Source organism: Melozone crissalis, unplaced genomic scaffold, assembly GCF_028551555.1.
Source record: "Melozone crissalis strain CALT ecotype California unplaced genomic scaffold, PUWL_Pcris_2 ptg000056l_1, whole genome shotgun sequence".
Lineage (NCBI taxonomy): Eukaryota > Metazoa > Chordata > Aves > Passeriformes > Passerellidae > Melozone > Melozone crissalis.
The window spans coordinates 8,020,254-8,034,168 of NW_026535834.1; the positions used below are offsets into that span (position 1 = coordinate 8,020,254).

Genomic DNA, 13,915 nt, shown 5'->3' on the forward strand with positions numbered 1-13,915 from the left:
ACGGTCTTCAGCAGCCTCTGCACCGGGGAGGGCACTGAGAGGAGGCCACTGCTGCTCTTGTCAGAGCGCTGCTCTGCAGGGATGTCCCTTGCCCTGCTGAGTCCCACATCTGCCCATCTTTTTGCCTGGTTTCAGGTCAGGTGAATGCCATCTGCTCCAAATCCAACTGCTCCTTCATAGATGCACAGACATGAATCCAAAACCTTGAGTATCCCCTGAGTAGCCAGGCATTCAACCGTTCAGTTCGTGTTCTCCTTCCCGAAGCCTTCTCCACTCGATTTCCATCCTGCACCACAAAGGCTCTTTTCAAGCCCTGTGTGCTGCTGCTCTCTGGCTCACGGCTGCTCTCCTGCGCCCGATCCACAGCCCCAAAGGCAGGAGCAGCAGTTCAGCAGCAGCCCAGAAGGGGCTGCCCCAAGGCAGCTGTGAGCTGAGCCCCCCAGCCAGGGTCAATTGGCTCCTGGGTGCCCTGCTCCAGGCCCTCCACATGCTGCTGCCACACAACCACATCCAACCTTTATATATGATTTTTTTGCCTAATATTGGAAAACTATAAAACACATTACACAAATATTTACACGTATACATTTTATATGTATATATGAAAACTTGACATTTATAATGAAACTGGTTATAGAATGATACAGGTAATTTATATACAATTCATATGTACACTATCATCAGGCATCTCAGCTGCCATCAGACAGCCCTGTGCCTCAGCATCTCTTTCAAGGCCTGCAGAACAGGAGCTGATTGAATCCATGTTGCAGCCATCAGACAGCCCTGTGAAGGCTGCTGCTCTCTGCCTCATGGCTGCTCTTCTGCGCCTGGACCACAGACCCGAAGGCAGGAGCAGCAGTTCAGCAACAGCCCAGAAGGGGCTGCCCCAAGCCGATCTCCACAGGAAGCCTCTTGTTGCCTACAACCAAGTGCTCAAGGTCTGTCTTCTCCAGGCAGTGCTGCAGGTGCTGCAAGATATGCAGCAGGAAATCCCTCCTGAGCCCGCGTGGCCGGGGTGTTCAGGAGGAGCATCACACCCACCTTTAAGGTTGAGGTGGAAAAGCCTTCGCCCACCAGGATGTGGGTCAGGAGCTCCTGCATTGGCTGCTGGGCCTGCCCTGCCACGTGCCTGAAGAACTCAGACTCTGCCTGTTGCCTCCGCTTGAGGCGGGACAACCTGGTTTGGGAACGGCAACAATCCCCCTGCAAGCCGCCGTGCTCGGGGCTTTAGCAGCTGACTTAATGTAAAGTCTGTCTGCCATATCTCTGCGGCTTTGAGGCCTCTGGGGTTGATGCCGCTGGACCACAGTGGCAATTTTTGGCAGTGAGGACACGAGGCGACGACGTGCTTTGCAACTGCGGCCGAAATCCCGCATTTTTTTGCGGGTGCTTTAGCGCTGATATGAAGGGTCTCATGTAGTTGACGGGCATCGCGCAGGGTGCACAGCCCATCTGCCTTGTCATTGCTGATCTGAAAGAACCCCTTGATTGGATTGTGGATGTTGACATGGATGATAGATATGGTGCCTTTTTGCGAACAAAGTGCCTCTTCTAGCATCATCACCACTGCGGACACTGACACGCCGTGTCCAGACATGGCTAGACAGACTTTGGTCTCAAACATAGAGTCGGTTAGGATGTTGAGGTGCTTTTCTGGGAACAGTCCACATGCTAGTACCACGGCGGCTGCTTCGAGTTTCTGGACAGAAAGCGTAGGATCTGTTGTTCTGATGCAGTGCCACTGCTCTCCTGACTGCCATACCACCGCTGCGGTGCAGGTTAACGAAGATGTGTCCGTGAAGACCGTGGGTCCTGCTCGCAGCCGGTCAATTCTTTTTGGTGGGAGGTCAATGTCGACCATCGCAAGCTACTGAGTCCAAGGGGGTTTTGCTGCATAGTGAATCTCTCCACCAATCCAGCAAGGGCTATGGCTAGGTGCTCCGATATTGTCGATGACTGTGCGGAAAGCTGCTTGCAGAAGGGCAGATATATCCTGGTTGGTTCAATGCCCAAATGCCTCAGGGCGAGTTCCCTGCCTTTCATAATAAGGCAAAGCATTATCGCTACCAGTTGGGTGCTTTTTCGGGCCCGAGACAGCCCTCCAACTCTGCCTACCATGGGGGCTTCTTCTAATTTCCATTGTGAAGGCCAGTGTATGTTTGGAATAACGGTGACATCTGATCCCAGTCAACCCAAAAGGGAAGGCAGATAGCAGGTCCATCAGGGTTGTTATAGAGACGGCAAACGGCCCAAACTATCAGTGAGTGTCTGCCCACCTTCACAGCAAAAGCCACACATGGGTCTCACTCCCACGCCTTCATGGCCAGGGCCAGCCAGGGGCCTCGCCCCCAGGGAGCCGTTCTTGTTATTCCTGGGGTGTGGATGGGTTTGGCTGGGCCGTTGGCTGAGCTGTGAAGCTGGTCATGGCAGGGGGCAGTGGGTGCGGGAGCTCCGCACCCCATTGACAATTGGCACAACTGCGCCCCCTCCCCCTCCCGTTTCCCTGATGTTTGGATCTGCATTCTCTAGCAAAATGCCCCTTTTCTCCACATGCCCAGCATGGCCCCCTAGGATTCGTCTGGCGTGGGGGAACGGCTGTTGCTGGGTACCCCAAATGAGGGCAGTTCACTGCGATGTGACCTGCCTGGCCACACTTAAGGCATGCCATCATGCTAGTTATTGTCCTGCAGACAGCTGCCTGGCTAGATGCTCTTCTTTCACGACATGCCTAAACATGTCTGCAATGTTAGACCCCGGCGGTAATGACTGTAAGATGTCCTTGGTAGCTGAATTGCACTGTTGGCGCAAACACTCCGCTAACACAGGGCCCTTTGCTTCCGAGGGTAGGGCTGAGGAGTCAAGTGCTGCCTGGAGGCAGTCCACAAATTGTGTGAAACTTTCGCTTTCGCTCTGCTTTATGGTAGACCATGGCGATGGTCGGGCAATAACCTTAGATGCAGAGCGAATAGCCTCTCGAGCAGCACGGGTTGTTGTCATAACCTCATGGGTCCGAAGGCCCTCAGCCTGTGCCTGAGGGGTGATCATGGTGGGGTCTGTGCCCATTCAGTGCTGTATGCTGGAACCGTGTCGCGGGTGGTCTCCCCCAGTCACTAAGGCCAGTTGCTTTGCACTGTGGTCCTCCTATTCTTGTTTAAAAACAATCATCCCTGCCCCATCAAAAATTAATCTGCATGTTTGTTTGATATCAAATGAGAGCATGTCATCCCCTCCAAAAACGCTATCAATAAGAGTGGAGACCATTGCTGAATTAATCCCCCTGTCCGCAATTGCATTAACAGTTGCTTGTACATCCTTGGGGTTTACTGGCGTATAGGTCCTCTGGTTTCTGCCTGGCCCCAGCACTCGGACTGGAAACGCCAGCGTGGCTGTTGGGGCCCACTTGCAGCATGCTATTTCTATTTTCCTCCAGTCGGTAAGAGGAGCTCGTTCTTTTCCTAACTTCCCCTTGACCCAAGCAGGAGCATTGTGATGGCCAATCTTGTATGCTCCCACTCCCTCTTTATTGGAATCGGAATCGGGTCAGCTAGAGAACACTACTCCCAGCACCAGGTGCCGGAAAAGCCTTGGTGGTTCAACCATTCCAAAGCCTGTCCGCAGGCCGATCTCCACAGGAAGCCTCTTGTGCTCAAGGTCTGTCTTCTCCAAGCAGAGCTGCATGTGCTCCAAGATACCCAGCAGGAAATCCCTCCTGAGCCACCGTGGCAGGGGTGTTCAGGAGGAGTGTCACAGACATCTTTTGTGAAAAATCCTTTCTTTGGAATTTTTCCTTCTTCCGGGAAGCTATGGCCCCAGAGAAAGAATGTAAACACTGGTTATCTGCTGCTGTGGAATGCAACAGGTGCACCTGTCATTGGCCCATGTTCCATGTTTACAATTAAGGGCCAATCAAAGACAAGCTCTCTCTGGGACAGAATCAGAGAGAGCTCCCTTGTTGATTCATTCCTTTTTCTATTCTTAGCATATCAGCTTCTGAACTTCTCTCTCCATTCCTTTTAGTATAGTCTTCATGTAACATATATCATAAAATAATAAATCCAGCCTTCTGACCATGAGATCAACATTATCGCCTCTCTCTTCACCCTGGAAAACCCTTGCAAGCCCGGTAACAGAGGAGCATCACAACCATGTTCAAGGTCCAGGTGAAAAAGCCTACACCCATCTGGATGTGGGTTTGGAGCTCCCGCATTGGCAGTGCCCGCTGCGCTGCTGGGCCTGCCCTGACACGTGCCTGAAGAACTCAGTCTCTGCCACAGCATTGTCTCACGACAGGCTGAGCTTGGCACATGTCAGAAACTGAAATGATATATTTGATGATTTAAATTTCACTGGCAATGTGCATCTGCATTAGTTTTGCTGTTCTCCTTCATCTTCGTGAAGCTCTTCTTTACACAGAGCCTTCTGTGCTCAATTTCCAACCTGTGCCTCAAAGCCTCTTTTTGCGCTCTGCACTATGCTGCTCTCTGCCTCATGGCTGCTCTCCTGCGCCTGATCCACAGCCCCAAAGGCAGGAGCAGCAGTTCAGCAGCAGCCCAGAAGGGGCTGCCCCAAGGCAGCCGTGACCTGAGCCCCCCAGCCAGGGTCAATTGGCTCCTGGGTGCCCTGCTCCAGGTCCTCCACATGCTGCTGCCACACAACCACATCCAACCTTTATATATGATTTTTGCCTAATATTGCAAAACTATATAAATTTTAAAACTATATATACATACAAAACCTTACATATATACATTTTATATGTACATAGAAAAACTTTTTATGTGTAACGGAACTGGCTAAAGACAAGTATAGATACATGTAATTTATATACAATTTATATGTTCACTAGCATCAGGCATCTCAGCTGCCATCAGACAGCCCTGTGCCTCAGCATCTCTGTCAAGGGCTGCAGAACAGGAGCTGATTGAACCCCTCACAGCCCAGAGTAATCATGGATGGCCTCTGTGTGGGCATCTGGATCATGAACCAGGGGCTGGAGAAGCCTTGGTGGTTCAACCACTCCAAAGTCTGGCCCCAAGCCGATCTCTACACGAAGATTCTTGTTGCCTACAGCAGTGCTCAAGGTCTGTCTTCTCCAGGCAGTGCTGCAGGTGCTCCAAGATATCCCGCAGGAAATCCCTCCTGAGCCACCGTGGCAGGGGTGTTCAGGAGGAGCATCACACCCATCTTTAAGGTCGAGGTGGAAAAGCCTTCACGCATTAGGTTTCGGATTTGGAGCTCCTGCATTGGTTTCAGTTCCTCTACACGGTGCTGTTCATCCCCATGAAATCTGTTCATCTGTGACACGCTGCCTCTGATGTCACAGGGGCCAGAGGCATCACAGCCGGGCCAGCCCTGCCCTTGGTCCCCAGCCCAGCTCAGGGACTCCCTGTGGGCCCAGCAATGAAAGGCCCGGCACCCAGCAAGCGCAGCCCCTGTGGGAGGGAATGGGCCCCAGGGGCTCCCTGCACAAAGCAGGCAGAAGCACCTCTTGCTGACCTCTTGTCAAAGAGAAAAACATATAACCACTAATGTTGAATATGTTGCATAATATCAACTATGAAAGCACCAGAAGTGCTTTTCTCAAAGTGCTTTCTGAGTGAGATTCAGGGGGGCTTGCTTCAGTTTTTTCTTGCTTGATAATTCCTGTATCCAGCCCCTCCAAGACCTCTGTGAAACCTTCCCATTATCAGACAAAAGAGATAAGGAACTTTAGCCACAACACCTCCTGCCTCATTCAGATCAAGAAGCAGCCGAGGAGCAGTTCTGGCAGACAATTTGTGTGGCTTTGCACAAGAGTTGAACCCCTGTGTTATTAGGGAATGCTTGCTCCTGTTGTGCCAAAATGCTCGAGCAGGGGTGAGAATCTGGTGTCAAAATGCATTCATGTGCTCCATGTTGCACAGGACACCAGTGTGCAGGCATACAGAAAAATTCCCTCAGAAGGGATCGCCTGTGGCAAGGCCCCTCTGGTTTTCTCCTCCATGGAGCAGTTTGCATGCAGAGTGTGGGCCAATATTACCTCAGCATCGTCCTCCTCATCCTCATGGTCCCCTTGCAGAGCCAGAGCCCCTGTGTTCTGTCAGGGCCCCTGGGCAGGTGGGACATTCCCAGAGGAGAGGGCCCTGCTGTGTCCCCATTCCCCCTGTCCCTTATGTCCCTGTGTTCAGGAGGGCTCAGAGAGGATGGGGACTCCTGCCTGCCCCGTGTCCTGTCTGCCTGTTGGGCCTGTCCCAGGCTGTGATTCCTGTGCTGTGTCCCCCTGGCCCTGCTGGCCCTGCTGTCATGGCCCTCTGCAGCGTTCCACACCCTACACAGCCACGGTGGCTCCTGAGCTCTGCAGGGACCTAAGTGACAGTCTGAGTGGTGGCACTCCTGGTTCTCTTGCATTTGGCATCCCGCAGAGCAGAGGTGGATCACAGCACCAAAGGAACAGCTCCAGAGGGGAGGAAAGGAGCCTGTGCATGGCCCAGGGGTGCTGTGGTGCCCCTCTGTCAGGAATTCCCCACAGCTGACACCTGAGTCCCACATGGACACTCACAGACACAGAGATTTTTGAGGCGTTGCCTTTATTGGATCTCTGCACTGACTGCAGCTCCCAGAGGGAAGTCACTCTCCCAAGACAGGAGGGCAGTCAGTGTCATTTTCAAATCACAATAATGTATTTTAAACACTGAAATTAACAAATTGTGATTATAGTCAATCTTATCTAAGCAACTACTTTATACACTGTTATATTTAATATTAATAAAATAGTTGAGTATTTTAATCATGAAGATTATGTAAATTCACTGTTTAAGATAAAAATATAGCATACCTAAATTTTGTTTAATTCATATATTTCATACTAATTTTGATGAATGATAGTAATTATAAAATATAAAGAATAAGTGCCATTACTTAATTATTACTTAGTATTACAATATTATTCTAGACATATTCTACATTAAAGTTATTAAAACTTTGAAAAATATTTTCAAATAAAATATTTTAAATATTTACAAACTATTTAACAATTGGAATCAATCTCGAGGTTTTTGACTGGATCTTCTTTCAAATGGCTCCATCCTCGAGGAAATGAAAGCTCCTGCATGGAAATGGTGAAAGAGAGACACCAATACAGATACAGTTACTATAGATACAGTGAGGAGATAGAGGGAAGAGGGGCAGGGTGTGTCAGGAGCCCTGAGGCTCTGCCCCGGCGCAGGGCTGTGCGCTGGCTGCTCACAAAGATGTGCGGCTCGCCTTGGCCAGCCCAAAGAGCATCTCCAGCAGGAAGCTTTTCTTCACACAGGCCACGGCCTGGGCTCCTCCAAAAGCCTGCCCTGCCTACCTTCAGCATGCTGTTTGTGCCCCTATTCATTTGAATCAGCCGGGCCATTTGCTTTTCCATTGCTTTCATTGTCCGGCGCATTTGCTCCATTTCTTTGAATCTCATTTGAAGGAGCCGCCTTCTCTGCTCAGTTTTGATCTTCCTCCTTCTGGCCACTTCCTGAGCTCGCTGGGCCGCTGCTCTCTGCCTTGTGGCCACCCTTCTGCGCCTGAGCCACCACCCCACAAGCATGAGCAGTGGCTGAGCAATTTCCCAGATCTGGGGCAGGTAGCTCAAGGCAGCCAGGAGCCAGGGTCCCCAGCCAGGCTCAGGTGCCTCTGGGGGAGCTGGTGTCACCTCCTCCACAGGGTGCTGGTACCCCAAGGCAGCCAGGAGTCGGCGTCCCCAGCCAGGCTCAGGTGGCTTTGGAGGTGCCGGTGTCACCTCCTCTACAGGGTGCTGGTACCGCAAGGCAGCCAGGAGCCGGGATGCCCAGCCAGGCTCAGGTGGCTCTGGGAGGGTCGGTTTCTGTTTCTCTGCATGGTGCTGCTCATCACGAAATCTGTTCACCACAGACAGTGGGAATGGGAAGATGAGCAGCACAAGCACAGCCAGGACTAATCTGCCCGCCATGGTCTCTGCAGGAGGAGAGAGACAAGGGTTTCAGTGGGGCTACCAAGGGAGCTTGGGGGCTGCAGTGAGGCCCGGAGGCGCAGGGATGTGAGGGCAGGGAGCAGAGGGCCCCAGGCAGCTGGCAGGCAGCAGGGCCTGTCCCAGTGGGCCAGCAGCAGCCCCGTGCCCTGGCCAAGGTGCCGGCCCCAGGGGCTGGCCCTGGGTGCAGGGGGACAATGCAGGCCCGGCTGCGGCGCTTGTGCCCCGGCCCTGGCCCAGCCCAGCCCCGCCACGTGCGCACTCACCGCTTGCCCAGGCTGTGCTGGGCCAGCGTTCCCTGCGGGGGCCTTTTATAGTGGCCCCCATTGTGACACGCTGCCCCTGATGTCACAGGGGCCAGAGGCATCACAGCCAGGCCAGGTCTGCCCTTGGCCCACAGCCCAGCTCAGGGGCTCCCTGTGGGCCCAGCAATGAAATCCCCAGCACCCAGGAAGTGCAGCCCCTGTGGGAGGGAATGGGCCCCAGGGGCTCCCTGCACAAAGCAGGCAGAAGAACCCGGAAGCTCTTGTCAAGGAGAAGGAAACATCATCAATCCTGCTGATTATAATCAATACTATTATCTGTAAAAGCACCAGAGATTCTGTTGGGATGGCACTCCCGAGGACTCGCGGGCGCTGCTGCCCAACGGTTCCTCCATCCAGGCCGCGGCTCCCGGCCCCGGCGTCCCGGTGGGCTCGGCGGTGCCCGCTGCCCCCGGGGCGCTGCGGGCCGGGGCGCTAGCGCTGGCGCTGCACGCGGTGCTGGAGGGGCTGGCGCTGGGGCTGCGCGAGGGGGACGCGGCGGCGCTGCGGGTGCTGCGGGTGCTGCTGCTGCACAAGGGCGCCGTGGCCTTCGGCCTCTCGCTGGAGCTGCTGCGGAGCCGCCTGCGCCCACCCGCCGTGGCCTCGTGCCTGGTGCTGCTGGCCCTCATGTCCCCGCTGGGCGTCGGGGTGGGCACGGCGCTGGCGGCGGGCGCGGGGCCGAGGCAGCGCCTGTGCCGGGCCGTGCTGGAGGGCTTGGCGGCCGGCACCTTCCCCTTCGTCACCTTCCTGGAGATTCTGCCCCAGGAGCTGGGAGTGCCGCGGAATCGCATCCCCAAGGTGACCCTGATCCTCGCCGGCTTCGCGTTGGTCAGCGCCATCCTCTTCGTCAAAGGATGAGATCCGCCGGGATCTGCGCCCCGGCCTTGGAGGATCCTGTGGGATTCCTGTACCCCGAAGTGCCAAAGTGCCTCTCCCAGCTCTGTGCCTCAGTTTCCCTCTCTAACCTGTCCTCTTTCTCAAGCCCGACCTGGGATCCCCCATTCTCGCTCCCACCCTGCACTCCCCTTTTCCAAAGTGCCAAAGTGCCTCTCTCAGCGCTGTGCCTCAGTTTCCCCATCTGCACAAGGGATCGGTGCTGTGACCCCCCCCCCCGGACACCGGGAGGGGGTGAATGTCCCCCCACCCCCCCAATAACCACAAGTGCCCTTATGGACTCCCCCGGATTTGGGGGTGTTGGATGAAGCAAATAAAGAACTGAACCCCAAATTGCTGCCTGTGCCTGGGGAGGGTGGGATGGAATTTGGGGTGTGTCGCAGTGTCCCTCACCCTCCTGACTATATGGGCTGGGGGAGTCTGGTACCCCCTGATTTTGGGTCTGGGGGGGTTTCTGCTCAGTTCCCAGGCTTGGCTGAGTTCTGGCCCTCCCCAGCCCAGCCAGGCTCAGCTGAGCATCTGCAGCCCCTGGGTTGTCACGAATGAGATGGACGAATGACACACACACAGTTGTGCAAATACAGTAACAGAACCTCCTTTATTATTATAAATTGCTCTCCAGTTTTACACTCCTAAAAAATATTTGCATCAAAACAGCACATCACACTCAGACATTCAGACAGCAAAAGTTTGTTTCAGAAATCATCATTTCAGAAAGTATCATTTCAGAAAACAGGAGCTTATTGCATTTTGCTGGTCCAAAAAAAAAAAAAGTTAAATAGTGAAATGACAAACACGTACAACAAATTTTTAAGACACTTAATACTGCTCAGTAAGGCACACTTCAAATATCCCTTTTGTGTTAATACTTCAGTTTCCATGCTAATGGCCTTGATTCCTCCTTGCTATGGTAAACTCATATTTTATCAATTTGGTCTTCTCCTGAGTAGTTTGGCCTGTAAACCAGGCTGAGGTATCACCTCTCTCAGTGCTTCCATCCTCCGTCCAGAGAGGGAAGAAGGACAAAATTCTGGTGTGCAGAGGAGCACCATGAAGACAGCGAGGTCAGTGAAGAGGAATCAAGACCCAGATGGGAGGGGTGAGGAGATGCCTTTAATTTTAGGCTGAAATCCTGAGATAAAGAGAACCTTTACTCTTGAACAGCTCATCCTTCACACAGTACCCCATAAACTCTCATGGCCCATGAATACAGCTTGTGGAAAATGAAGGGAATGGAATGGAGAGAGCCACGAGAGAACTGTTTCCTTGTGGAGAAGTCTCCATAACATTAACAAGAGGGACTTCTCTCCCTAAGTGAAATGAAGGAGGACAATTCTAGAAGTAGTAAAGTGACTGAAATTATCAAAACAAACCATAAAAGCATGAACAAAAAAACAGGATACTAAATAAAAAATAAATTTTTCTTAATGCTGTTTCCAACTTGTGCGGCGGCTTTGCCATTCCCTAACGCTACCTCACAACAGGAAAATGGTAATTACATTCCAGTGTGCCATGTTATTTTCTTTAAGTGTTTTCACCTTGTCCCTTTTCCTTATCTGGGAGAGAATTAGTGTTTGTAGGTTTGTTTGTTCTAAAGCTTTATCAACAGTATTTGGAGTGTTGCATAGCATGAAAGGGTTGATCTGCTCCATCAGACAGATGACTCAGCCTGTGTGTCCATGTCCCCAGCAGCATCGTGTGAGTTGTCCTGGCTGCCAATGCTGGTCTAGAACCTTCTCCTCATCCGGGGCACTGGTAAAAAGAAAAAAACCAACCTGCTTTTGCTACTTTTGCCCTTCTGTGTGCAGCACACCTGGCTAAAAGCAGCGAAGCAAAGTTCAGTGCAGGCCAGGCTGAGAGAACCCATCCCTGAGGATTTTGGAGCTGCCCCCAGTGCTGGCCATGAGGCTGCTCCTGGTGCTGGTCCTGGCCACGAGGCTGCTCCTGGTGTTGGGACACTCCTGGTGGCTGCTGGTGGCACGGGGCCAGTCCTGGGGACGTGGCCTGACTGTGGCATTGGGACCCTCCTGGTGGAAGGCCCAGCTGAGGCAGAAATATCAGCCCAGCCCCACCGTGGGGCTGGCCAGTAACCTATCCCCAGGCCAGAGGAAAGAGAGCTTTGCTTGGGCTTTGTTGGTTTTTAAAAAATCTGCTTTTCTACAGAGACTGTTCAGCTCCTTTCAGTGGTTTCAAACACAAACCCAGCCAGGTGTTTGGCTCTTCACACCTCACCAGCAGATTGGCTCTGCCCCACAGGGAACCAACCCCACAGCCCCTGGGCTCTCCCCCAACTAAAAACCCAACAATGTGTTAAACCACAAGGGGAGATGAGACAGAGTCAGGAGAACCCCAAATCAGCCCCAAATCAGAACTCCCAATCTGCCCCAAATCAGAACTCCAAATCTGCCCCATTCTGGCTCTGTCCTCCCTCCCAGGTCCCACCTCCAGCTCCGCAGGGCTCCAGGGATGGTTTTCCACACTCACCTCCATATTTATAGAAGAGAACTAAGGCAAAAAGCACCAAAACCAAGCAATACAGCCACAGCTATGTTGCCCTTGGATGAGGTACCTGGAAACGAAAGAAGATCCAGGGGCAACATCCCAAAATAAACCTGGCTCTTCCTGGCATTGGGGCAGAGGGGATCTGGCCCACCCTGATCCCTCATTCCAGGGGATCTCACTCCAAGCCAGGGCAGAGGCGGCGCTGGATGAGGACGAGCGGCTTGGCAGAGGCAGCAGCAGGAGAATCCCTGAACACCCAAATTCCCAAACCCCAGAATCCTCAAATCCCAGAATCTCCCAGTTGTTGGGTGAGAAAGGAACTCTGGAGATCTCCCAGCTCTGCCAGGACGGGGTCACCCAGAGCAGGGGACACGGGGACATGGCCAGGTGGGTTTGGGGTGGCTCCAGAGGGGACACTCCATGGCAAGAGGTTCTCAAACAGGGATGGTTTCTTGGGGTTGGGTTTGTGGCCACCACTCCTTGTCCTGTCCCTGGCACCTCTGGGAAGAGCCTGAACATTCCCAGCAAAGGGATTTTGGGAGGAGCTGGAGGGTGCTGGGCTCAGGCACCCAAATCCCCCTTCCTGGCTGGGCATGGAAAAGCTGCCCCAGGCATTCAGGGACACTTGGGGACCATTGGGGACATTTGGGGACTCTCAGGAGCACGGCTGGACATGGACAAGGGTGGCAGCTTACCTGTGCTGGGAGGGTCTGTGGTGATTGCTGGTGAGGAGAGAGAAAGGGACACAGGTCAGAGCTTCCCTCTGCATCTGAGCCACCGCTCCAGGGAGAGCCAGAGCCTGGAGAGCGAGAGCAGCCCAACCCCAAATCCCAGCTTTTCCTGCTCTAGAGGATCGGGATCAGCCCATCCCAACCCCAATGCTCCCATGTTTCTCAGGGGATTGGGATCAGCACATCCCACCCCATCCCATCCCCGACATTCCCATGTTCCTCAGAGGATTGGCATCAGCCCATCCCACCTTTCCTCCTTCTGTCCCCAGCTCTCACCGTTGTGGAGCACCCCGGGGGTGGTGACAATGCCGGGGGTGGTGACAACCCTGGGGGTGGTGACAACCCTGGGGGTGGTGACAGTGATGCTCTCACTTTTGATGGAGTTCGGTGCCCTGCAGTTCAGTTGCTTCAGCTTAGCCAGGGCGGAGGAGGAGAACGGGCCGCACTCGCAGGACTCGGGTGAGCAGTTCTGGGGTTCGCAGGTCAATGTGGGCTCTGCCAGCTCCTCTGCGGGCACAGGGGTGTCACAAACCTCTCTTTCAGTGTAAACACCCCCCCCCAAAACAGCACTAAAAGCACCTACTGGATTTCTGGAGTTCGAAGGTGTATTCTTTTCCATCATTATGCATAAAGCAGGGCCCACCATCCACTGTCATCAGCATGCACACGCAGAGCTTGTTGCTGGCCTTGTAGACATTAACACAGCTTTGAAATTTGGGTTTATAATAATAGCATTCATCATATTCCACAACCACTAAGTTCTCTGTGATATTACGATAGCAGTGTGTTGCATTTCCTTTAGCGTTTTTGATGCAGAGGCACATTAACTCGTCGAATGAATTTGTCACGTCCGTGGTGTCACTGGCAGGGAAGAGAAAGTGGGGAGAGAATTTGGGATGAAGGCAGGGTGCAGGTCAGTTGAAGAGGGGATGAAGGTGGGTTGGAGGTAGGATCAAGGTGGGATGAAGCTGGGGTGAAGGAGTGCTGAGTATAGGCTGGAGGTGGGATGAAGGTAGGCTGAAATTGGGATGAAAAGGTGGGATGGAGTTGGGATAGAGTTGGGAGCAAGCTGGGATCAAGGTGGGATGAAGGCAGGCTGAAGATGGGACCAAGCTGGGATCAAGGTGGGATGAAGTGGCTGAATCCAGAGAATGAAGCCCATCAGGCCTGGGGGTGTTTGAGGGCTCATGGAAGGGTCCCTGGGAGAAGGAAGAGCACGAGGCCACCCCCAGGCCGAGCCCCCTGAGCCTCGTGCCAAGGATGGAGCCCAGAGGGGACCTGAGAGGGAAAGGGGAACGAGGATTTGGGGATGGGAGGGTCAGGAAGGGTCACTGAGCAGGACAGGGAGCTCCTGGTCAGACCTGCAGCTGCCCCTTGGAGGAGAATTTGGGAATCGTGGAAAGGTTTGGGTTGGGAGGGACCCAAAACTGCTCTCATTCCACTCCCCTAAAATCCCCAAACCTTCCCCCAGCCTGGCCCTGGACACTGCCAGGGGTGCGTGGAGCAGCTGCACCACGGCTTCTCCA

General features: G+C 53.5%; 1 protein-coding gene across 1 annotated transcript; it reads left to right on the plus strand.

The window, feature by feature from the left end:
* The first annotated feature begins 4,948 nt into the window (after positions 1 to 4,948).
* On the plus strand, positions 4,949 to 9,476 carry LOC128943784 (zinc transporter ZIP1-like). The gene is made up of 3 exons (XM_054286693.1): positions 4,949 to 5,081; positions 5,991 to 6,046; positions 8,584 to 9,476. Exons 1-3 carry the CDS (start codon positions 4,949 to 4,951, stop codon positions 9,118 to 9,120), a joined length of 726 nt encoding a protein of 241 aa, XP_054142668.1. The 3' UTR covers positions 9,121 to 9,476.
* Positions 9,477 to 13,915: the final 4,439 nt, after the last annotated feature.